Genomic DNA, 24,594 nt, shown 5'->3' with positions numbered 1-24,594 from the left:
GTTACTTCTTTGGGATGCTGCTGCTGTTGGCTACAGTTGCTGCTGTCTTTTACAGCATTCATAAAGTTATATGGCCAGTTTTAGTGATGCACTCAAGTGAGCACTGAACACTGAGCAAAAGCGAGCAAAAGCAGGACGAAGGACGAAGGACCAAGGAGATGCTTGTGTGTAGTAACGCAACTTGGCACAGCTCTAACTCCTTTAACGCCTTTATGTTTAAGTTTTATTACTTTGCAGCGTAAAAATCTCTCAAGCGACTAACTTGAAATGCAAACAGAAATCAGAACAGGAAACGCTGCCATGCTCAGAAAAGTACAGAGAGGAAGAAGAGCAACAGCAGCAGCAGCAACGCAAAAAATACAAATGATAAAGAAAACAGAGTGCAGAAATATTTTGCGTGTAAAATGAAAACAATGAAAATTATGCAAGCGCATTACGACGACGACGTCCCGGCAAAAAAATGGAAGGGAGCGAAAAAAAAATGTGTCAAACAAAAAACGGAAATGATAAAAATAGCGGGCGCTAGAGCAGAGACAGCAAGAGGAAGGTGGCAGAGAGGGAAAGGGAGGGGGGGACTGAGGGGTACAGGATTCTGGCTGCCTCTTGGTGGTCATAGTTATGCAAATGCTATGCAAGGATGTCACGTCCTGCTGTGACTTAAAGCCAGCCAAACACTTGCAGCAACACACATGCGACCACGCAGCAGCTTTGAGTTCCCCTTCTTCTTGTCTCTCCTCCTCTTGAGACTTCTTTGCATACACGTTTTTCCCCAATACTCCCCCCCCTTCCCATTCCCTTCCACAGCTGAGTGCTGTTGTTGGCCTTTTGCATTATTGCATATTATTCGCAATTTCTGTTTACTACTCCGTATTTGTTTTTGGCTTTGCAGCATTATTTATGACAATGCGTGTGAGTGTGTGTGTGTGAGTGTGTGTGTGTGCGGGTGTATTACTTCCCCCCTTCCACTCTCCCTTTTGTGGTACACTATCATAAAAATCACAGCAGTATGCTTAGTGGGTCACTCCTGCCCCTCCTCCCTCTCCGTCATCAGTGAGTGTCGTCTATAAAAAAATGAGCTTCGCATAAAAAAATTTTACTTTTCATTTGCATAAGTATGAAACGGTCCCAAGTAATGCTTTATTCCGCTTGTAGTGCTCCACAAACACAGCAGCAGCACTATGCCACACATTGTCGTTCATTGTTTATACCCTGCATATCAAATGTAGGTGATATCATGTGACAATACTATAAGGAAGATGAGAGAACTAAACATGGAATCGATCACGAGATTTGTCTAATTTGAAGAGAGTCTTTGAAACTTAAATGTTAAAAAGTTTATTTGGCTATATAATCTTACTATAGAATTTAATGCAAAGCCACATTTCTAAATATAATATAATATAATAAATATAGTAAATGAAATAAATAAATTTGAAATTATATTCTACAATTCTATTTGTGGTTTTCTGTCTTCAAAAATAATATAGAGAATATCGTCTATAGTTTTGACTATTTCCAAAAATGTTATAGAAATTTATAAAGTATAATTTAAGATGTAAAATGAATAATGATGTGATTGTAAGATCAATGCATTGTTATTGCCTTTAAACTTGATTATCCTTAAGGAAAAGCTTATTATGTTTCACTTTTGAGAATATGATTCATTTAATTTGAAAACATTTATATGCTTTAGTGATAATATAAGGTACTCTTATTAGTCAACTACTCTTAACTTTCATTATTATGTTTCGATATACTTTCTATGATTAATATTAAGAAGCTTAATTTTAAACATACCTTAGAGTTTCCTATTTTATTCATTTTAAAATGATTTAAAACTTTGTGTATACATAACACACAGACTCTACAACTTCCATTGCTTTTTTAAAAGGTATCTGCTAGCCCATCACTCCATATCTATCTCTACCTCTCCTTCCACCTCTGCTGTTCACTTTTGCTAGTGTTTGTTATTATTCATATGCGCGTGTCGCGCATTTGCGTAAAAATTTAATAAAGCAAAACATTTGGGCAAACTCGTCGAACCAGAAGTAGCAACTGCTCCCGTTGCAGCTTCCACAAACAAATAAAATATATACATCTGTGAGTGTTTGTGTGCGTGTGTCTGGATGTGTATTTATGCAAAGTGGGCGGCGAGTGTGTGTGCTTAAATGGGGAGGGGGAATGGAAATGGAAAGAGTGCTGAAGTTGGACGCTTCCTTTGCACTTCCTTGGGCATATTGGCGAAAAAAGGGGGGCAGGAAACAGCATTTTGATAAATGCAATGGGACACAACGCGGACGTTGGCCATCGACAACGAATTTCAAATTGGACAACCAGACGAATACACACACACACACATACACACACAGAGAAATAACACCCCCATCATACACACATACCAACAGCCAACAAAATGGGGTTTTATCTCTGGCGACATCAAGTGTCCTCCAGCTGAACATTTGCGCTGTTTTATTTGTTTGTCCCCGCCACGAAATGCCCATCACAATCCTCCGGCACCCCCTCCCCCCTGCGTTCTTCATCACTGTTATGTTTGTGATTTATTATTCAGGCAAGAAATTACATTTTCTGTTTTCTCTTTTTACCCTGCTGCAAGTGTCTCTCTCTCGAATGTTTTGGCAGCCCTTTCACTTCGTTCAACTTCCTTCCACTTCCTCCCACAATATACATATCCTGTGCCCGTTTAGTGCCTAAAATTTATTGTGTTGTTGCTGAATTCAATTACAGAGATGATAAGCGACCGCTTTGGACTGGGTAAAAAGGACAAGGCCACAGACTGGAGACTGGAGACAACAGTCTAGAGACTAGACTCGAAACACGCAAACAAAGTGCAGCAGAAGGCAGAGCAGGCAATGCCAAAGGGATTTTCAATATTGCATCCTTGAATCTTGTTACCCTCTTCCTGCGAAATAAGCTGAAGCTTAAGACAGACCATTTGAGACCATTTTTGGTGTCCTTCGTTCGGCACAATATGAAAATGTCTCAATATGAAAATGATAACCCGCTGCGTTTTGTCATTACTTTTGGCTGTCGACTGCACTCGTGCCACCAAGGACAACAAACATCTTGGCGATGACGATGACAATGACAAAGACGGCTACAACAACAACAACGTGAACAACAACTTCTAATGCCCAACAACAATGACATCTATTTTAATGACATTTTGAAAGCTTTGCTGCCCATAAAATATGACCATTTAAATTGCTGTCAAACACACAAAAAACAAAAATAAAATAAAAGAGACAACGAGCTGACAGCTGTAAAAAGCAAAATAAAGGAAGCACACAATATGTAAATGATAATAAATAAAACTATTAAAAAGTCTGGGTAATTTCCGGTTTCCGTAGGCATGCATAACTAATACTACTTTTTACTACTACTATCAAATCTAAAACTATATAGAAATTGTTTTGGGGTTGCTTTACCTTGTGATTTATTATTATCATTTTTCGCAGATTCTTGTGCTAAAAATAAAAGGTAGAAAAAATATGCAAAATGCAAATTAAAATTTGTTTTTTGGTTTAAATAAATTAAATTTCTAGCTAAGCGAGTTTTTTTTTTAATTTAGGGAACTTAAAACTAAGCGAATTATGAATGGATAAGCAAATAGTAAAAGCTGAGAAAAGTTTAAGAATGTGATAAAATTGAAAGCATTTTCATTACAAGCTTATGATGCATATATAGTTAAAGAATTTGATACTTATTTGATGACCTAGGATGTTGCATATTTTCACAGTTTTATTTATATTTATTTTTTATTTTTGATTTATTTCCATATTTTTTAAGAATATGCTTAGATGAAGCTTTGATGAAAATAAGAAAGGTTTGATTTATTGAAATAACTATAGATTTTAAAAAATTGGTATACGATATTTTGATGACACTAATCAAAGTTTGTTTTATTAAAATTGATATGTACTTTAAAAAGTTTTCTAAACAAAATGTTTGATTTAATTTTATTTAAAATATATAAAATCCAACGACTTTAAGTAATATTTCTTACAAAAAGTCATAGATAAAGACAATGTATTAATGTTAAATAGGATGGCAACTCTTTTAATGTAAATAAATTGACTCTATCATTCGTATTCAGAATGTCTTTGCGTTAATGTTGCGTTGTTATTTTAATAATGTGAAAATTTTAACTAATAAGTTTGGCTTTTCTCTGAAGAAACTTAGGAAAATGATCAGCGTAATAATGTAATACATTATGTTGTGACTTTAAGTAGCATAATTTCAACTCGTCCACTCCACCTAAGCTTAGTCTTTCATACCCCACACTCTTTCACTTAACTTAACCTTAGTCTCATACCCCAAACTCAGCCACAGCAAAGTGCAAGCTAGTAAATGCCACTTTGAAATGCAATAAAATCCTGCAGCAAAGCGCTGCTCTTATTGAACAATTTATGTTGCTTAGTGCAATGTGCAACTAAATCTCAAAACAGTGCAACGCATCAATTATTTATATACATTACAGCCAGAGAGTCGTCTGTGTGAGTGTGTGCGTGTGATTGCCAGCAGTGTGTTTATATATCGATTTGGACAACAATGTTAGCTCTATAGAGAGCTCTCTCTATATATATATACTACACGTAATCCACTCAGAGTCATTCACAGACCTCGGCTATTATACGCTTGTTGACCAAGCAACGAGCAACATTCACTGCTCCCCCCGCTGCCCACGCAATTGCAAAACTTTGTTGACAAAATAAAAGCATAAATCGCGCGTAATAATTGGCCAAAAAGCACATTTAATGGCTTACAACAACGTCAAGGACATAAAGGAGCGAAATGCTGAAAGTGGAATGCGGCAAGCGGAGGAGCAAAGGAGAGAGCGATGTCGTTTTGCAGCGACTCGTTAAGAGATTTACTCCTTGGTTATATATTTCTTTTCGCACGCCCGCACACACTCGAGTGGTCAAAAGGAGAAAGCAAAGCCAAAGGCAGCTCTTGGCCAAAAGTTTAGCTCGTATGTTGCCATATTATTGAATAAAGAATTGACATTTGATTAGAGATTTGCTGGCAATGTTAGCTTAGCTCTCTCTCTTGGTTTGCTGTGGCCAGGAGCACAACATATCCTTTCGTTCATCACTTCCAATTACCGCTTATTTATTGCTTCATTTTCATTTTGCTCAAGGGGCAGAGGAGGAGGAGGAAAATGGCCAAATCTTTGCCTCAGGACAGCAAATTGATTTGTTTCGTTGTTCTGTGTGCGTGTGAGCAAATGTCGGTGCGGATTAAGAGTAAGAATTTTCTGTTGCTGTTTCTTCAGCTATAAAACCCTATCCGGGGATTTATTAAGACGTGTGTTGGGAAGAGAGAAACGAGAGAAAAACAACACCAAATCTTTTGCTCTGTTGATTGTGTTTAATTACTCAAACCAAAAGCGACACAGAACGTCGAACATTGATTTTCATTTGCGTCGTAATGAAAAGCGTTTCCAATTAGAAAACACCAGAAGGGCAACAATTCTCTGTCTTCTTATTGATGTTGTTGCTGTTGTTCCACGTGTTGTTCTTCACATTGCTAAGGCGAAAAACACGTACAAAACAATTTGCGGGTCCGACGCTTTTTGGGGCCCCAAATAATTTGCTCGAATTGAGTTGCCAGTTTGGATTTGTATTTCGATTTCGATTTCGATTTTTCTGAGGGGTTGTTTGCCTTTGTTGACAGCAATTTGATTGTGGCGCCAACAACACATAATTACTCATGCCACATGTTGCACGACAGACAAGAAAAATAAAGTGAAGCAGCCGCCAGGCAAAAACAAAATCACACAAAGCACGCACTCAATCACATTTGACAGCTTGCCAAATAAAAGAAGTAAAATCAATTCAAATATTTCGCAACACATTTTTGAGCATAAAGCAAAATCAATTAAAATACAAAATGTGTTGAGCATAAAAGAAAAATCAATTAATGCAAACATGTAATAATTATAACTGCACAAAACTTTTGCAGCTGTCTTTGAAAATTGTTTTGTATGGCATTATCGAGGCTTAAAGCCAGCAACAGCACTTTGATGTTTTCGTTTTCTAATTAACTTCGCAAGTAAATCCTGCAAAATGCCGAATAGAAGAAACCTCGTTGCCACATCCTGACGAGACATGCAGACAAACAGACACAACAACAAGCTGAACGATGATATTACTTAACAAATTACATAAAATTACTTTTCTTGTTCGAGCGTAGGCAAACAAAGAAGGGAGAAAACAACGAGTGTGGGGGGAATGCAAGAAATCGCTTAGCGATTACAGTGAAATACAAACAGAGTTCAGACAGCAACTTCGCCGAGTGACTGACAGCTAAAAGGACGGAACACGAGATACAGCAAAGAGTGCTCGGCATATTTGGGCATAAAACTCTAATACACTGAAAGGAAAATAAGCTACTTTCTCTCTTAAACCAAACAGCTTGAAAGTTCTTAAATTAAACATGGAATTCTAGAATAGTTTTAAGTGTGATTTGATGTATAATAAGGAACTTATATGCTTATGTTCAATTGTCTAAATTTTATAGGAAGGAAGTTACAACATTCACTTTTGCCTAGAAAAACATTTCTGTCGAATATGCTGAATACAGTTGCTTCATTCTTTTTTTTTAAAGAATGTGGAGTAATTTAACTTCCTCTAAGAATCAATCGTACTTATTTTGATCAGAGCTTGTATGCATAAAAGAAAGAAATTTTTCTTAATTTAAAATGCAGTATTCATGATATTGAAATTCTGTGCTTAGTATGAATAAATGATATTTTCTGAAGTATAATTATAGTTTCCACAATTAAAAACGCTTTATCTAAGAAGTGAGTAAGTAAGAAGTAAGAAAATTGAGGTTTGAATAGTTCTATCTTTTATTTTGTAGTAAGTATTATACAGCTTTTTTCTCAGTGTACGTCATATGTTGCGTACTTGGCTGTCATGTCATCATTATGTGTGTAGAGCCGTAGACTAATGGCTAAGCAAGGGGTTGCTGCTCTGCTGAGAGGGAGGAAGTTGGGTTGGATTCACTCGAGCTTGGGTTGCTATGCTTCTGTTGTGTGCGTTGCACAAACAACGAACAAAAACAAAAACCAAACAATTGGCGGCATCATTCATCACGGATGCGAACATATGACAGCATATAGAAAAGGCTTGAGTTCGTCTCTCTCTCTCTCTTCCTCTCTTTTTATTACATTGATTCTTATGTGATCTCTTTCTTTCATAACAGTAACAGTGTGTCGACATTTAAATTGGCAACACACAAAATGTTACAAGCTCAAATCTGGCTGTGGGGGGAAGCGACAGACAAATGACGTTGATGCTAATTAAAAGCGGTGTCTGCTGCACAAACAGAAAAACACAGAGAGAGAGGATTGGCTGTGGATCAAATGACGCCACACGTAATGGATACGCCGAAAAAGTTGACTGGCGGAAAAGGGGGACGAGCGGACAAACTGCTTCCGGTTACATTTAATGAAATGGCCAAAAACTAAAGCGAATGAGTCAAAGGGGAAACATTGCGAAACCTTCGTCTTCAGAGTGGCCAAAAACAAAATGCAATTACTAACGCAAAATTAGTGCTGGCATTGTGCATAATAATAGCGCTAGTAAAAGTCGACTGCTGTGCACACACGGGGCGTATGCTCAATTTCGTTTTGTGCTGCGCTTTTGTGTGGCGTTTATACTTAGTATATATATAGTATACTTAGTATGTTGAAATGTGCGCAAATTATGCTCATCATTGTGACACAATTAGCGGGGCCAAGCCCCGAGAACGTGTGTGCTGAGGACATAAAGGGAGGGGTCGAGGGGGTCAAAACTTAACCCTAATGGATGCATTTCCAACAGCAAATGGCAGCTGCTCACTCTATCGCTCTTCTGCAAATTTTCTCATTTTGTTGCTGTTATTTTTTCAAGCTTTCTTCTATGAAAGTCATTTCATGCATGCGAAATTAGTTTATGTGCGCAATTTCAAAAGAAGTGTTAAGGGGGATGGCACCACAGGGAAAGCAAGAGAAGGGAAGAAAGGGAAGGGAAGCAGAAGGACAGCAACTAAAGCACGAAAAACCGCAGCAAAATTTCACACTAAACGTTGCCATTATGCAACATTGTTGCGGGTGTGGCACATAGCAGTGCTTCTATGGTTATGGGAACGGATACGGTTACAGTTACGGTTACGGTTTGGGTTACGGCTCTGGCTACGCTTACAGACGGAGCAGGAAACTGAAGTTAGACTGCATATCCGTTAGTTTTTGACTGTCTTTTGCGGTTACCTTTGTCTTGGCAACACAGGAAAAAAAAGCCTAAGGACTTAAGAGTTTTAGCGCAAAGCTCATGTCAAGACTTTCAGAGATTTCAGAGACGTCTCTCAACTGTCGCTAAATTATGTCAAGATAACAATTGTTGTTACTCCCTTTGTGAAATTAGGTTGCAATTAAATTCCACATACGCCAGTTAACTGACAAGCGCTTTTTGTTATTTCAAAGTTATTAAAAAAGTTTGTAATTAATTATGAAATTACAGCAGCTGGTTGCAGTCTGCTTATAATCTTTATTATACAAACATTCCTTTTTTTTCATTTTTAAACATTTAACTAAAATTACCTTCATTGAAATAAAATCGCAGAAGAATGTGATTAAATATTGCGTATATTTTTCATGCACCATTGCGAATTGCTTTATTAATTAAATTACTTTATGCTACTCAAACCTTTTTTACGTTTTAGTCTGCTTTATTGCCGTTTAATGATGATTACACAATTATACAAGCAAATAAAATAAACGTTTAAAATGTTTTTATTTTGTTGAGGTTTATTAATTGCAAATCGTTTTTCTACCCGCTACACATAAAGTTGAAGGGTAGAAGATATTTGTTGGTAAAGTTATTTAAGACATAATTTTATATGTTAAAAAGATCGGCAGGTCCTACTTTATTGGTTGACCATCTGGCATATTTTTTACTGTATAGTATATTTTGAATATAGTAGTACTATATCGATATACCAAATGTAGCATTCGGTATATTTGTATTTCTAAGTCGAGCATACTTGTTTTAGTTCCTTTAATTTAACAGAAATTTTCATTTGAAGTTTCCTCTATGGAGTATTACAAAATGAAAATCTTATTTCCTCTGCCAGTTTCCATTCCCCAATCGGAAGTACTTCTAATCCAACTTCTGTCATCATTTGTCACATTTAAACGTGATTTTGACATAAAAACACATTAATCTATACGTATGCTGGATGCTTGATTAAATTTCTGCTACAGTTGCCATTGCCATTTAGTTATTGGCTCCAACATTTCATCCACATTTTTTTTTCTGGCTGGCAAAATATTTATCAAAATGGCCAACTGCGAGTGGAGAAACATCAATCTGAGCTGCAATTTGTCGTTCATTATTTGCTTTATAGCTGCGATGTATTTGTTAGACGAATCGGAAATTGCACAATGGCCACAAAATGAATTGATTTCTAATGCGGATTGTTAAGACGACAAAAGAAATAGAAGGCAGCAGGAGCAATACAGGACAACTTTCTTGCAAAAGCTGAGGCAGGACTCGCAGTCAATTGGATTGTTGCTGAAATGAATAGCGGATGATGAGGATAAGGCCTGGACCAACAGGAAAAATCCAATTTATGTGGCAGCTGCAACTGCAACAGCAACTGCAACCACAACTAATAATAATAAAAACGTATGTATATTCACTCTGGTCTGACTGCAATATTAATATGCCATCAAATTTTTTGTTGCAGTTGCTGCAGTTGGCGAATTTATCAATAATAATATTTTTACAACCCCAAACGTAAAAGCGTTAAATGGAATTGAAAGTTCTCAGGGAAAAAAGAGTAGCAGCAGCAGCAGCAACGATGATGATGATGCTTTAAGTAATTGAAAAATGTTCGCCCTTTTTGCCTGCAGTTTTTTAATTAACTTCAAAAGGTCCCCGGGCGAGGATCCGCCACAGATGGACTCTTTGGTCTCGCGGGCGGTCTCGCTGTGCTCTCGTTTATTGGCCACTGATTTGTGGCAATGGCAAATAAAGGCCGTGGGCGTGGCTAACTGTTGCTGCCACAGTTGTTGCTGCTGCTGCTGCAAAAGTATCATCAATCTGCAGCAGCAAAAAATAAAACGAAACGTTGCACGTTTCCGTCAAGCGTTCGTCATAAAGCAATTCGAGCTGCAGTTGGAGTAAGAGAAGAACTGTTTGCCTCAGGCAACAAACACATGGACTATCCTCTGTTTGTATGCGGATGAGAAGAGGCAGCAGGAACAGGAGCAGGAGGGCGGACAGGAAACAGGATGATGCGAAAGAAACAAAAGGCACGTAGACAATTTCACAACAACCTCGCAATAGAACGCCAGCAGGGACATCAATGGACACCACCAGGAGCTTGGAGCATGGAGCATGGAACGCGTTCACTGCACGCACTCAACAGAGACATTTGCTTGGTCAATAGACTGACAATTGAGAAGCGGGCAAAACGCACAGTGGTCATCGCACAGTGGTGCACAAGGGGTTATCGCATTGATTGGTCAACGGAAATGCGTTGGCTATATTACTCTCAATTTCCGTTTACGTAATAAACTTTAACTAAAGTGTCGCAAACTCGATATCATCTCATGGTTACTAATTGAGTTATTGATTGAAGTAGAAAACATATTAATTCTCATTTCATTTCAAATCGAATAGCTGCTTTAGCATTTTGTGCTTCAGTTCAGGGATAATTTGTATTAACTCTTGGCTACTAAATAATTTTTCAATGCAATGATAAATTAAATTCTTAATCCTTTAGATACTTTAGTATTTTATGCTACTAATTGACTGATCAATTCAACTATACATTAAATTCTTAATCCAATAAATTTTGTGCATTATCTAGCCAACAATTCATTAAGTTAAAGAACATTGTTAATCAAAGCTTATTGTTAAATAAAACAAATTATGTTTAAGAAAGTAAACATTCATTATAGATTATAGATATTCAAAAAAGATTTTAAATTAAGATTGAAATACTTAATTGCAATCTTTATTGTATTCCACAAAATTTAGAAATCACATTTAGAATCAAAGCTATGAAAACAAATGTTGTGGCATGTTTAGTGTGCTAGATACGATAGCTTATTATCTTGATAAATTTTAATTTTTTGCTGATTTTATAATCGTCAAATATAATTTAATCGCATTTACATATATAAATTATTTAAATTTTCTTGGGTTTTCATTATTAATTTATTTATATCAATTAATAAGTTTTTCGTGGGTTTAATTTCTTTATTTTTATTTAAGTTTATGACAATCAATGATTTAATCTTGAAGCTAACATTTATTTAGAGAAATGTTTTCTAAAAATAAAAACTTTTTCCATTCACCTTTCCCATTTACTTGTAGATTTTTCCTTTGAATTTTCCCTGCAATGTTTCTTTCAAGTTGATCGTCTGTGTTTTTGACTGATTGACCATAGGATTGCCCAATATATGTTAACTGTGTGTTCAATACCAGGAGCTGAGTTGAACAGGCGCCCATCAACTTGTCCCTGGGCCTCTTGAAGGTCCAATCAAGCGCCTAAGCAGAGGGAGTAAAGCCCACAGTGCTTTGTTCGTATGTAAACGACAATCAAGTTGAAAAGCAGCTACCCCCAAAATCGTAATGGGAATAATTTGCAGCAATTTCATTCAAAAAGCCTCTTACAGGCACACACACAGAGACACACACACATGTGCATACATATAAGCCCAGTCACGTAAATGACAATCAAAATTTGAGCTGAGCAGCGACAGAGAGAGAGAGAGAGAGTGGAAGGCAAAGGAAAGCTGGCAGACAGGAAGCAGGACAAGCAACGGCCTATGTCCTGAGTCTGCAATGTGTCGAACTGACCAAATCAAATGCGTGTGCACACACACACACACAGATTCGCATAGACACACATGCCCCAAGGCTGTCAGAGTCAACACATATAATGGGCGTTATCTGCAGTGGCAGCTCGGCGAAAAAGGAGAGCAGAAGTCTCCCCATCATAGAACTCCCCATAGACCAATACAAATACACTGTGAGGCAACCGCAGCTGAAGCTGCTTATAATCTAAGCACACACGTGTGTGCATTACGCCTATCCAAGAGTGTGTGTGTGCTGGCTGTGTGTGTGTGTGTGCGAGTATCCTTGTAACACATTCCACACACTCGCAATCTACATAGACAGGGACAAGCGTTAGTTACATGGCCCAACCGCCACTTTGTCATATTATGAATCCTAATTCCGTTCGAGGCCGTGACCTGAGGCTTCCCACATTCCATCTTCTCCCCCTTCTTGATGACGTTATGGATACTTCAGCTGTCACTCAAAATGTGTTCGAGTAGCGCGCGTTGATTGCAAACGACGACGAGGGACTTAAAGATATTTCACTTTAAGCTTCAAGCAAGCTTTTTATTATGTCTGAGATGGGCGGGGGGGAAGGAGAAATGCTTCTACAGGAATTTATAATGACAAGCGTGAATTTTCATATAGCCAGTTGAGGAATGAAGCTAGGGTCGGGGGGCGTGGCACTGCCCAGGGGGCATTGTTAGGTCTCGCCAGTTGCAATAAAAATTGTCTTGCCAGGGTTGCCAACACACTATTAAAAAGTTTGCCACCCTCCGAAGACGAAGAAAAGAATTCCAGAAAGCAAAAAAATATAGAAAAAAAAATGAACAACGAGTTGTCTGTCTTTTGTGCGTTTTGCAGTGGCTTCATAATGAGCTTAGTATGCAAAAGAGCAGACTGAGGGGGACACAGACGAAGAAAGAATCAAAAAGATTCATTTTCGGACAGTTTTACAGTTATTTTCTTTCTGCTACTGCTGCTTCTCAAAATGATGAGGACAATACCCCAAAAAATTGGCTGCTTTAAAGTTTGCGGAGGGGGCGAAGCGAAGTAATTCAGCTTGTTTCTGTGTGTGGACAAAGTTTTCAAAGGAAAATTGATTACATTAGCTCGGGCAACTAGGGAAAATGATCTTATTATGTCGCACTGGAAGAAGAACATTTTATGTTATGAGCTGCTCGCTGTGTACTAGTTCCTTTGGCATTACTCATAGTTATCAGCATTTGCCACAGCACAAAAATCGATAATAAACGAATTACGCGACTTTGGCGATGTTTTCTTTTTTTCAGAGTGCTAAAAAACGACAGCTATTAAATATGTTTTTTTGGTTGGTATGGGGGAAAACAACGATAAAAATTGTCTCAAAATCATGGAAGCCATAAAAATAAAATGCACATTCATTTAAGAAAATATTTTGGCTTGCTATCGAACTATCGTTAAATGGAAGTTTGTTGAAAATTTAACAGAGCATTAAAGAATCTTAATTCATACTCGAAATTTAAATAACTCTGTAAAAAATGAATGCGTCTAAATTTAAATAAAATGGACATTTATAATCCCACTTAAAATATATTTTTAGCATAACTCGCTTTTTAATTTGCCATCGCAGATAACTCCTTGAGGGCTAAACATTTCACATTTCTCCCGCCTAATTGGCAAAAGTTTTTTCTTTCTACTTTGCTCGACCTTTTCTTCAGCTTAAGCAATTTTTTTCAAATCTACATTTCAGTTGTAAAAATCTTTATGCAAATGCAAACCGATAAGCGTAAAAACACCCAAAAACGATTCACGTCACAAAAAAATAGACCGCAAATTTTCCATGTCAATGCATAAGTCGCTTCATTAGCCAAAACCCCGAAAAAAAGTTTATAAAAAAATTGTCTCACGCGAAATGACATCAAACAAAAATCTACAGGAAAAAGCTAAAGCAAAATACACAACACTTCCCTCAACTAAATCATTAAAAATGCGAAGCATAAAAAAAGAGGCGAAAAAAGAAATGCCAGAGCTCAAAGCGAAACAAAACAAATAAAGGAAGGAAAAGCAAAAAACGGAAAGGCGACATGTTTTTGCTTCGTTAATAAACTGCAACGAATTTGACAGCGGTTCGGAGGCAAGTAAACCACAAAAGAAGGGCTGTCTAACCACAAGGCGACAAGATTCAGTTCGAGTCCTGTCGCCGTCTAATGGTTGCAAGGTACACGAAAAACCAGCCAAACTGTCAAAGGGTTTCACGCAGCCAAAGACAAATGCCCAACTCCCTCACCAAGACAACCCCCAGGAAAAAAGAAGAACCTTAAGACAACACAAAAAAAAAAAAAACAAACCAAAGAAAAAATCACTTAAAGTATTTTGCCAATAAATTTAAATCACAGTCACAGAATGGAGGAAAGGGAGCGTAAGAAGCTTGCCAAAACAATAGACAATGAGGACGAGTCCTGACTGCAAAAGGGGGAAAGCTGCTCGCGTAGGCCCAAAACAAAAAAAAAACGAATAAAAACAAACAATGAAAACGCCCTGGAGATGAAGTCGAAATGTTGCTGAAATTGCCGACATTTTATTACACTTTCGGTGACTAAGAAAAGATTATAATATACTTTGAAGAAGAAAATAATTGAAGTTAAATCTACACATATATCCTAAAGCTGTTAACATTTAAAAAATAAGATCAAATATGTATTATAATTTTATTAGAAAAAATTTAATTATCAAGAAATACATATTTGTTCGTATTGATATATATCCTTATATAAGGATTAGCTTTCATTCTCATTTCGTCTTTATTATTTTTTTATTTATGCTATAGCATTTATATTTTCTCTCAATTTACTTTAAAAAGGAATTATGATTTTATTTTGGGAAATTTGTATAATCTGTTTTCTTAGATCATTCCAAAATTGTTTGAAAATTGCTAACTATAATTGAACATATATTTTTTTTCTATTTTAACTTTTAGTAAAGCAGATCATATTGTATGCATTTCCATTTAAAAGTTTTCTGTTTTATATTTTTATATATTTTATATTTTCTCTCAATTTACGTTTTGTAAAACAGATAAAATTTTTTAAAGAACAAATACGTATTACTTAAATGTTGGTTTTTGAAAAATTTTTAATTTTCAACTTCTTACAATAAAATTATCAAAAAACGTGTAATTATTTAACTGAAGTATGTTACATTTTGTCTAACAAAATCTAAATACCCTGCTCAAAATTGCCACAAAAATAACCTGGAGGCCAAGCAATGGCGCATCAAAAGCCAAATAAAGCGCTAAAAGGATTTATTCGCGCGTGTTTATAAACTTGGGAGTGATAACTTAAGACACCTGAGGACACCTTACAAAAAAGAGGAAAGAAAGGAAGTAAGTTAGGGTCCAAAAATGCTGAAAAATATGTACTATATTTACAATTGTAATAACTCCAAAAAACTTTGCTGACAAAGAAAACCAAGAACACTTCTCCCCAACTTGAAATTCAAATAATTTTTACGAATCGCGCATAATTGTTAAAAATGATTTACAATTTGTGGGTCGTGCAACTGCTTGTATCCGCAATTTGTCAAATGTTTTTATGCGAATTTGGCAAATATGTTTTTTTACTCCCAGTTTCTACTTTAGAACGCATTTCGCAAATTTTAACAACGCGCAACTTTTGTAATGGCCTAATAAATGGGGCCGAACGGGAAAGAGAGGGAGAGGAGCGGAGATGGGAGCATTGTAAAGGTTTTTGGCAGCGCATAATTTGCACATATAAACCATAATCTTTGTTGGAGTGAAGGCTTTCAGAATAAATTGCGCATATCCTTGTTTTTACCCCACCTCCGTCTCGCTCTCTCCCTCTACTCTGTTCCAATGGCAAACAACGACGTTGTTGAGTTGAAGATAACTTATAAATCATGTAATCAGAACAGGCACAACAACAACAACAGCGGAGAGAGAAGACAACAACAGCATGAAAAACTGAAATTGCTTTTGGCTGGAAGCAAGAGCGAGAGTCGTTGGCCTAGACTCTGAGGCAAAAGGGGGGAGGAGAGACTAGCTGAGTGGGTGAATGTGCTTTCAAAGTGTGTAATTTATTGTGCGTTACATAACTTTATGATAACTGGCTTGGCCTCGACTCGACTCGCCTTGACTTGGGTAGCTCGAGATACTTTATTGATGCCAACACAATAAAACACAAGAATTAAATTCTCGAAATAAGATGAAAATGAAACCCAGAAAAACTATGCACAAACTATCAATCACGAATGGCGTGCTAGATAAACTAACAATTTGTGTAATAGTTTGGTAATAAAATATATACTTTAAATTACTTTCATCACCCAAAAGATTCTTAGTATTTTTATTGCTTGGCAATTTTGAGTATTTATTTAAAAAGATTAATTTCTTTAAATGTGCTCTTCATTTTTATAGCTGTCATTTTGTAGAATTAAATTACATACTTTGTTTGATTCGTTTAACATAAATTACAAATTGTATTTCCATTACTATTAAACTTTGTTTAACATTTATTTGAAAGGAAAGTAATAGCAACTATCTAAATGCTAATAACAACAACTAAATGTTCACATTAAATTAAAATCGCTTTTCAAATTAACTTATTTCTCTTTTAAATTGTCTATAGCAAAGAAAGCATTAAAAATGGTGAACATTTTTTAAACTCTTTTGATTGAGATTTTTTAAAATTTGCAATGAAATCAAATTTCAATTGATACTTAAATTTGTAATTATTGTATTGGAGTGAAAAAAAATTGCAACTATCTAAATGCCAATTAGCTTTGACTTATTCATTTTTTCTTTCGCATATTTTTTTGACATACAAAATTGTGTTAAACACCTTAAGCTCAATCATTAATTGTCATTTCTATAAATTATATTGTTTATATTACGCTATAAACTTTTGCCTGATATCTGCTTATCGTAGTGTTTAAAATTTTTTTTCACTTATTTTCCGCCATGTTTGCAGAATAAAGATATCAACCAGCTGCACAATTGGAATGTTCTTAAATGCAAATTGAACTTGTCATGCAGGAAAAAGTTGTAGTCATGTTATTTACACTTTCAGTTGCCGTTGCATTTGCAGTAAGTTAAGTGGCAAAGAGTTTTAAGCCTTTCGACTAAACCCCCAAACGACCCTCGCAAATGCGATGCACAAACACGCCACCTAGCGTTGAGTGCCCGTCAGCAACAACAACAACAACAGCAGCAGTGATACATGGCAAATGGCATAACTCGGGGGCAGGCAAAGACCTTGGCAATGCAGCCAGAAAGCAGGCAGGCAGCAAAGTGGAGCCCGGGGGCAAGAAGCGTTGCAAGTGCAAAGACAATGAGAAAATGTCGGTGGCCCCTTTGAGTTCAAGCGCCAGTAGATACAATATACACAGCTATAGTATATGAGGCATGCACACAGTTTCCATTTAACTATGAATAATTCTGCTTGCAGTTGTTGTTGCTGTGCATTTGTGCTTGTTAATATTTTCATTTCCGTTGCTTTATGAGCCGATTCCGTAACGCCTAGAGACGGTGACAGAGAAAGAGAGAGAAAGCGAGTTGAGTGCCCCGCTTTACAAGGACAATAACAAGAGCAACAGCTTCAAGTACAATTGAAGCGACAACAACAACAAATGAGGCTATAACAAGTCCTGCTCCCCCAGAGTCTCTCATCATCATCCTCAGATGATGATGCGCCTTATCGAGAATGTCAACGAGTAGTCTAGAGTCTGGAGTCTGTCTCGAGACAGCCTCTGTTCATTGTTTGCATAAAATTGCAATTTACAATTATGACAATAAAACAGAGAAAAGAGAAACAGAAAAACGAGACAGAGACAGAGAGAATGCGCATTGGAATGCGGGCGGATTAAGCTCACGATATGATAAACCATTTAAGGACGCGTTTAAATGACAAAATTACAGACAAAATGCGCGCAGATAAAATACACAAAAATGGTCGTAGAAAATGTAAACGCTGCTAAATGAGACAAAAATTTGATAAATTGCCCCAAACAAAACACGAAAAGAGGAAAGGAAGAAGAAAATCTAGTGTTGGGGCATTTTTTGGGGGTAGAATTGTGCTGAATTGTTTATCTATGCCACTGGGGAGCAAATGACCCTCTCCATAATTAGGCACGCCTCGAAGCAAAGTGAGAGAGCGAAGCAATATTAGTTAGACATGCGGCATAAATTACTCAAGTCAAGCCAAATTCAGTGGGGAGTTTGAGAGACGTTTGCCAAATATCATTAAATTAGTTTGCTGCAGCTTAAATGAGAGATTATAGCGCGCAAGTGGAGGCAATAAATAACGACAAATCTTTATGAATGTGTTTCATTTAAAGTGAGCTCTTAAGTTTAGCGCCAAAAAGTATGCTACGATTCAGTATAAATAGAGTGAGTGAGAGATGAAACTTACCGCCATATCTGCAATTTGTTTTGTCAGCGGGTATATTGCCATTGGGTTCCAGGCGATCCAGATACTCCTCCGAATTGTAACCATTGTATGGAACTTTATTACCGTGATTATGATGAGCGCCACCGCCGCGATGATGATTATGATGATGGTGATGATGATGTGTCGAGTCGTCGCCATCCTCGCGGGAAATTGCTGCAAAAGAAGAAGACGTAATACATATTAATATTAAATTTAAGCATTATTGCTTATTACAATTACTATTACTATTATTATATTTATTATTATGCTAGGCTTTTATGCAAAGTCAATGGCCGTGGCACACTTTAAATTTGTCTTAGAGTCAACTTCCAAATTTATTTCGAGCTTGACCACGTTTCAAATGAGTTGAGTCTATCCCTCAGGGAGGCAGCCAATCAACGCCTTTGTCTTTTGGCTGGCTTGTCGACTGGCCGCAAGGCTGTGGCTGCTGCCTCGTCCTCGTCCCAATTGATTGGGGTTTTGTGGCCCATGGCTTTGACTGCTAATGGCTTCATTTAGTCACCTCGAGCCCAAGTTGCTTGCCATGTCAATTTTAAAATTATTTTACAAAATGCTCAGCTTACGAAAGGCTTAAATTCCCCCAAAAAAATACGAGAGTCAAATGACCGGGCTGGGCAATTCACGGATATGTCGAATATGTAAATGAGATCAGCGAAAAAAATGTATACGCCAGCTAAGCTTTTGTACAAATTTGTATAGCAGCGACGGCGACGACGACGACGGGGGACAACAAGGTGCGCCTTCTAATTTCCAAACCGGAAATACAAAAGGCATGAATAACAAACGCCCCAGGCAAACAGCGAGCCCCAAAAAAATAAAGAGAATGAAGAAAAAACCCCAAGAGTTGGCCATGTTACCTGAAACGTAACGGAAATTGGCTGGGTATTAGCTTGCTGAGAAACACACACACACACAAAACACACATGGAATGCCTTTTGGTCGTTCTTTTTTTGGGCTAAAAACGCGGTCGCTTTTTGAGCCTGCAATTTGCTAACGATATGCATACAAGGGGGAAGCAAACGCTGTTGTGCTGTGTCTCTTGTATGCAAATGGCTGCGCCAAAAAAGGATTACACGTTTAGTGTGGAGCTCATCGAAAAGGCAGTCAATAAACTGTGATCAAGTTTAGCAGCAAAAGCGAATGCAAAGGGAAATATATGCCAAACGCGAGGGTAGAGCAAATATGCTTAATTAATAGCCATAATGAATCACCCAAGGGAATGAGAGAGAACAACCCTCCAAAAAAGAAGACACACAGATGATGTCAGCACAACATTTGGTGAATGAAAAGCAAAGCACAAATCGCAAATCACAAATCACAAAATTACCGCAAATTGTCGCTACAAATAAGCAATTTATTTGCTTATATAACTCATGTAGACACACACATATGCTGGCCACATTCGAGCAATGCAATTCCACTAAATGTGGTTCCCCCTCGAAAACTTCAGTTGATTTTTGGGGTTGCCAAAACGAACGAAAATCTCATAAAGTTGTGCAAAAACACGCAGCACAAAACTCAGATCGAAGGAGGAATGAGAGAATGAGCTGTGGGAGCAGCAAATGTAATCAATAAAATATGTGCGCCATGAAACTACAACTAGGAATGTGACTGAAGTTGCTGGAATGCTTGACTCACTTCTTACTCCGCATGCAATATAAGAGTGCTACTTCAATGCAATGCTCTCCAAACTGTAATTGGAATTAAGTGTATTAAACTAAGTCAATTTTGTAGTAGCAACTTTTATGCATTAAAGTATTGCCTACTTTTGTGGGCTATGCAAATTCCTTTAAAGTTTCGCCTCCCAAAAAAGCTTTGATTTATTTTGCTGACGCATGACTGATAGCAGCCAGTGTAAATTGTAAAGAGTTGGGCAATTGTTACCGGCCCCAAAAGCCAATTGAACAAAGCTCACAAATTGGTGGTGCCAGACAATGGCAGATGGGTAACAATGACAAACAAGCAAACAGTAAAAGCAAAATTAAATCAAAGCAAAACCGCACCAGCAAAAAAACACAAAAATTGTAAAATAAAATAGGAGAAAAAATGGGAAAATTGCAATCTATGTAACTGCGAGAGACCAACCCGAAAAAAGACAGCAAACAGTCAACATTCAGAGAGGCAGTTTAATGCGCTTTAGTCACAGGCTAAAGTTTTTTATTGTTCGTATTTCGGTTCGAGAATCCTTTGGACTTATCGGGTAGTTAAACGTAAGACAACCAAACAACGTCGAGTGTGTGAGCAGCACTTTTATGGATGGCATTGAAACCGAAGAAGAAAAATAGAAACACACAACTGACCATAGAAGCTGGCTGTCTGCAATTGTGTTAATAGAATGGGGACAAGCAAAAGGGATAGAAATATTAAGAAGGCAGCTTGCAGAGCTTATTTGGGTTTTTGTCTGCAACGCTGCGCTAAGTGCTTTAGATAAGGTGGTGACAACAAAAGATACTTAGATTATTCCCAGGAGCTCACAAAGCAAGTATTTCATTTTTTGTGTGTGCAATGTTCTTAGAAAACAATAAAATAAACGCGAATTTACGTTGCAAAGCTTAAAGTTTACTTGAATGCATATTAAACATATTGTATTATAAAATGTTTCATCTGCTTAAAAAAGTAACAAAAACCATCTACAATATTTTACATTTAAATTTAGTACATTTAAAAGACATCAGGTGTACACTTAATTAGATAAAATTCTCAGAGATAGAAATGTACCAGAATTTATATGGATCAAAATAATTTGTGAAATAATTTAAATTTCAATTTGATATACCAAATTGTTTTAAGTTCTTATAGAAAGTTAAAAAAAGTAATGTTATTTATGTTGATTAATTTAAACTGCACTTCATTGAGTTTAAGTGAAAGTAAAAAAAAGTATTTTCTGCTTTAAATTGGATACAATTCGTTAAACACTTTCACTGCCTTAAACAAACAATAAAAAATCAAGTATACGCTTGACTTTTTTTGTTAGTTGTTTGTCTGCAAAAGTAAAGTGCAGAAACCGTTGTAGGATTAAGAGTTCAATTTGTTGCCCTGCTAATCCTACAATGCCATCGCAAATAGACGAAGTGCACACATGCTCAGCTAATGTCAGTTGGAAAGACAATGGGCAAAATCAGTTGAATTGCTGAAAAGCCGCAGGCGGTAAGAGTCGAGGGTAATGTAACGTTGAGTTTGAATTTGTCCAGACAAAGCAATTTAATCCAATCGCAACGGATCGCTACGGTTTGGTTCGGTTTCAGATGGCCAAAAAGCTGAGGCGACACTTGAAATGCTGACAAATAAGTCGCATTAACGAGCATTTGACCAAAATGAAGGCGAACAAAGTAAATGCAATTTCCGTAAAAAGCAGAAACTGAAAGAGGGTAAAGCAGCAAAATTAAATGTTAAAATTCATTTGTTGTTGCCGCTGCTCTGCTGCTGCTGCTGATGTCGTGTGGTTGTCATTGTGATGAAAGACAATGAGACTGTCATGCAATTAAGCCATGCAATTTAATCAATTTATCAATTAAGCAGCCGAACACAGTACAGAGAACTGTGAGGACCTCTTCTTCTGGCCAGGACTTTTTGATGTAACTCATCACTGAAATTTATTTTTGTGCACGTTGCAGCACTCGACTTCGACTGGCTTTAAAAAGCCAATTTCATTAGCATTTCAAAGTGGCGACCGGCGGTCGACCAAGCGGTTGCCCCGTATAGCTTGTGTTCGACAGAGTCAATAATGTTGTTAATTGGCAGCTGAAAAGGGCGGCGGCACACGCTTGACATGGGCGTGGCTTCTTTAGCTGCCCGTGACGTACGACGGACGTACGTAACAACAGTGTTATGCCCGCTGGCAATTAACATTTGTAAATATGCATAATTGTTGCGAGAACAGCAAAAATTAAACAACACCAACAAACAAAATGCACAGAAAAAAAGTAAGAAAGCTACAGTGGAGTGTTCTCGACTGTGAGATACCCGCAACCTTTTGAAAATAAAAGCAAAACCGCGCGGCATTATTATTAAAATATACCAATAATATATTTGATTATACTAAATATAGAGCTACATTCAAAATATACCATAAAGTGCAAAATATACCAGTCAAATCAATTAAGATCCGTTGGAGGCAGGCGTTGTTGAAAGTATTTTATAAATAACTCCTAAAATTTGGATCGTATTGACACCAAATTTTCGGGAATCATTAAAAACTATAGTTATTATTGTATATACCAAAAATCGCGGGGTAAAATTTGAAAGAAACTTGATCTGCGTGCAAGAATAGCAAATGTTGTCGAAAAAAAAATATATCTGCATTTTTTTATAATCTCTGATGGCTATATCTTCTCGTCTGCTGACGCTGATCACAAATATATATGGTGTCGGACATGCCACTTCTGCCTGTAACATACATTTCTTGCCGGCATAAAGTTATAATACCCTTCTACCTAATGGGAAGCGGGTATAAAAACACGAATGTATTACAAACTGATGGACAAGTAAAAAGCAACAAGCCATGAACTGAACGGAGCAGAAGTCTGGGGTCGTGGTTGTTCAATTGAATCTGTTGGCCAGACAGCGTTTTAATTGGTGAAAACCATTTGCATAATTGCAAAGAAAATTGATCGAACAGCGAGAGCATGTCAAACTGTGATGATAAAGCTGTAAAACTGTATTAGAACTTCATAGTTGAGTGGTAGAGATTTACATTTAAAATAGTGATTATTCCATTTTATGGACTTATTTTAATTTATTCACATAATTCGTTACTTCATAAGGAAATTTTAAAGTGAATTGCAAAATTTTTTGTATGTCATTCTCATAATTCAATAGGTTATTTGGAAATTTTAGTACGAACTGACTGAATGCAATATTTATTTTAATAAATAATTATTCGAAAGTGTTAAATATAACTCACAAACTACATTAAGTTCACATAAGCTGCAGAATTATTATTTAACTTGCAAGTTCGCTGAACTATAAACTAAGCAATCACTTTCAAACCTTCACCAACCGCCTTCGAATTGTAATTGCTGTCAAACTTTATAAGCCGCCGCATCGCATCGCATGATAATTTTGCATGTTTGCGCATAGTTTTAAGAAGCGCGCAAGCAGCAGGCGACGAAGTTTTAGAGGTCTGACAACATCAACGATGGGGAGTAGTAGATAGATGGATGTATGTACATAGAATGTGTAGTATGAGGTTGGCTGTGAACTTTTTAATTTAATTAATAGACGCCAACGATGCCGCAGCAACGAGCACAAAACCCAGAGACAGCAAGCAAAGGCATTGAATTACACAAAGTTCAGTTCAGAATGGAGCGAGAGAGTTGAAGTTGCGGGAGTGGACGGAGAACTAACTTGGACGGGTTTCAAAATGAAAACGAGCTGGGCTAGGTGTATGTGTGTGCCAGATGTGTGTGTGTGTGTGTTTTTAGCGAAGGCTTCTTCAAACTTATGATTAATTAAAAATAATTTTTGCGACGTCGCATCGCACGTAGAGAGAGAGAGTACTGAATATTTATTGAAGCTTTGCATTCTTTGGGGGGATTTTGAAGCATTAAATGCGAGAAACAGAGACAAAAGATTTGTTGGGAACACAACTGTAACCGCAAGAATGCGGCACGTGGCAGCAAATTGCCAAATTATAGTTCTTAACTTGTTGGCCCACAGAATGTGCCCGCAGAATGATGCCGCAGCAAGCCAGAAGCAAAGCTGTCGTGGGACAGGTGTGACAACAAAGTGCTGGAGACCAGACCAGGAGAAGGTGGAAAAGCCAGGCAGAAGTCCATTTTCATTTTCATTTCGTAGACAATTTCATCGCTCACAGGGCAGACAATTAACTTAAATGGCTGTAAAAGAGCTGCGACTGTTGTGCCGAGTTGTGTTGTGTGTGCGGTAAGTGGTTTTTCCCAAGGTGTCATCGCTGCTCTCCTTGTCCCCTTGTCAAAGTGCTGTCGCAAGTCTTTGACTGAAATTGAAAAGTACAACAATTTAGTTGCCAAATGCCACTCAGAGGGGCAGACGGGAACGGATTCACTCTCAACTCCTCAAGCTATGCCATGATTTTACTTCCATTTTTACTTTTTATTTTGTTGTTGTCCTTGTTGTCACTTCAAAAGCAACGCCAAGTGTAAATCAGTTTGTGGAGTCGTCGTTGTCGCTCCCGATTTATGCCTTTGTCATTCATCGTGGCTGAGGCTGAGAGTTCGACATCCTCAGACATTTGACAGCTGTAAATCTTGGCCAAACAAGTTAACACTTCTGCAGGCGACCAAGTCGCAGCCAAGGTATTCATCCTGCCAGATAGA

The 24,594-nt window shown here is 37.2% G+C and overlaps 1 protein-coding gene across 3 annotated transcripts in view; it reads right to left on the bottom strand.

Annotated features, from left to right (window-relative positions):
* Positions 1 to 24,594, bottom strand: part of LOC133840763 (cyclin-dependent kinase 14) — a 139,889-nt gene that overhangs the window by 19,376 nt on the left and 95,919 nt on the right. For 2 of the 3 annotated variants that reach the window (XM_062272805.1, XM_062272807.1), the window contains 2 exons: positions 18,260 to 18,451; positions 3,447 to 3,485 (listed from right to left, as the gene is read on the bottom strand). In XM_062272805.1, the coding sequence (XP_062128789.1) occupies positions 3,447 to 3,485; positions 18,260 to 18,451 (231 nt within the window). The remainder of the gene's footprint in view (positions 1 to 3,446; positions 3,486 to 18,259; positions 18,452 to 24,594) is intronic. The other variant, XM_062272806.1, reaches the window with a different exon arrangement.

The sequence above is a fragment of the Drosophila sulfurigaster genome, chromosome 3 (assembly GCF_023558435.1).
Source record: "Drosophila sulfurigaster albostrigata strain 15112-1811.04 chromosome 3, ASM2355843v2, whole genome shotgun sequence".
Taxonomy (NCBI): domain Eukaryota; kingdom Metazoa; phylum Arthropoda; class Insecta; order Diptera; family Drosophilidae; genus Drosophila; species Drosophila sulfurigaster.
Note: the sequence above shows the minus strand (reverse complement) of the source record. Positions and strands in the feature narration are given on the sequence as shown.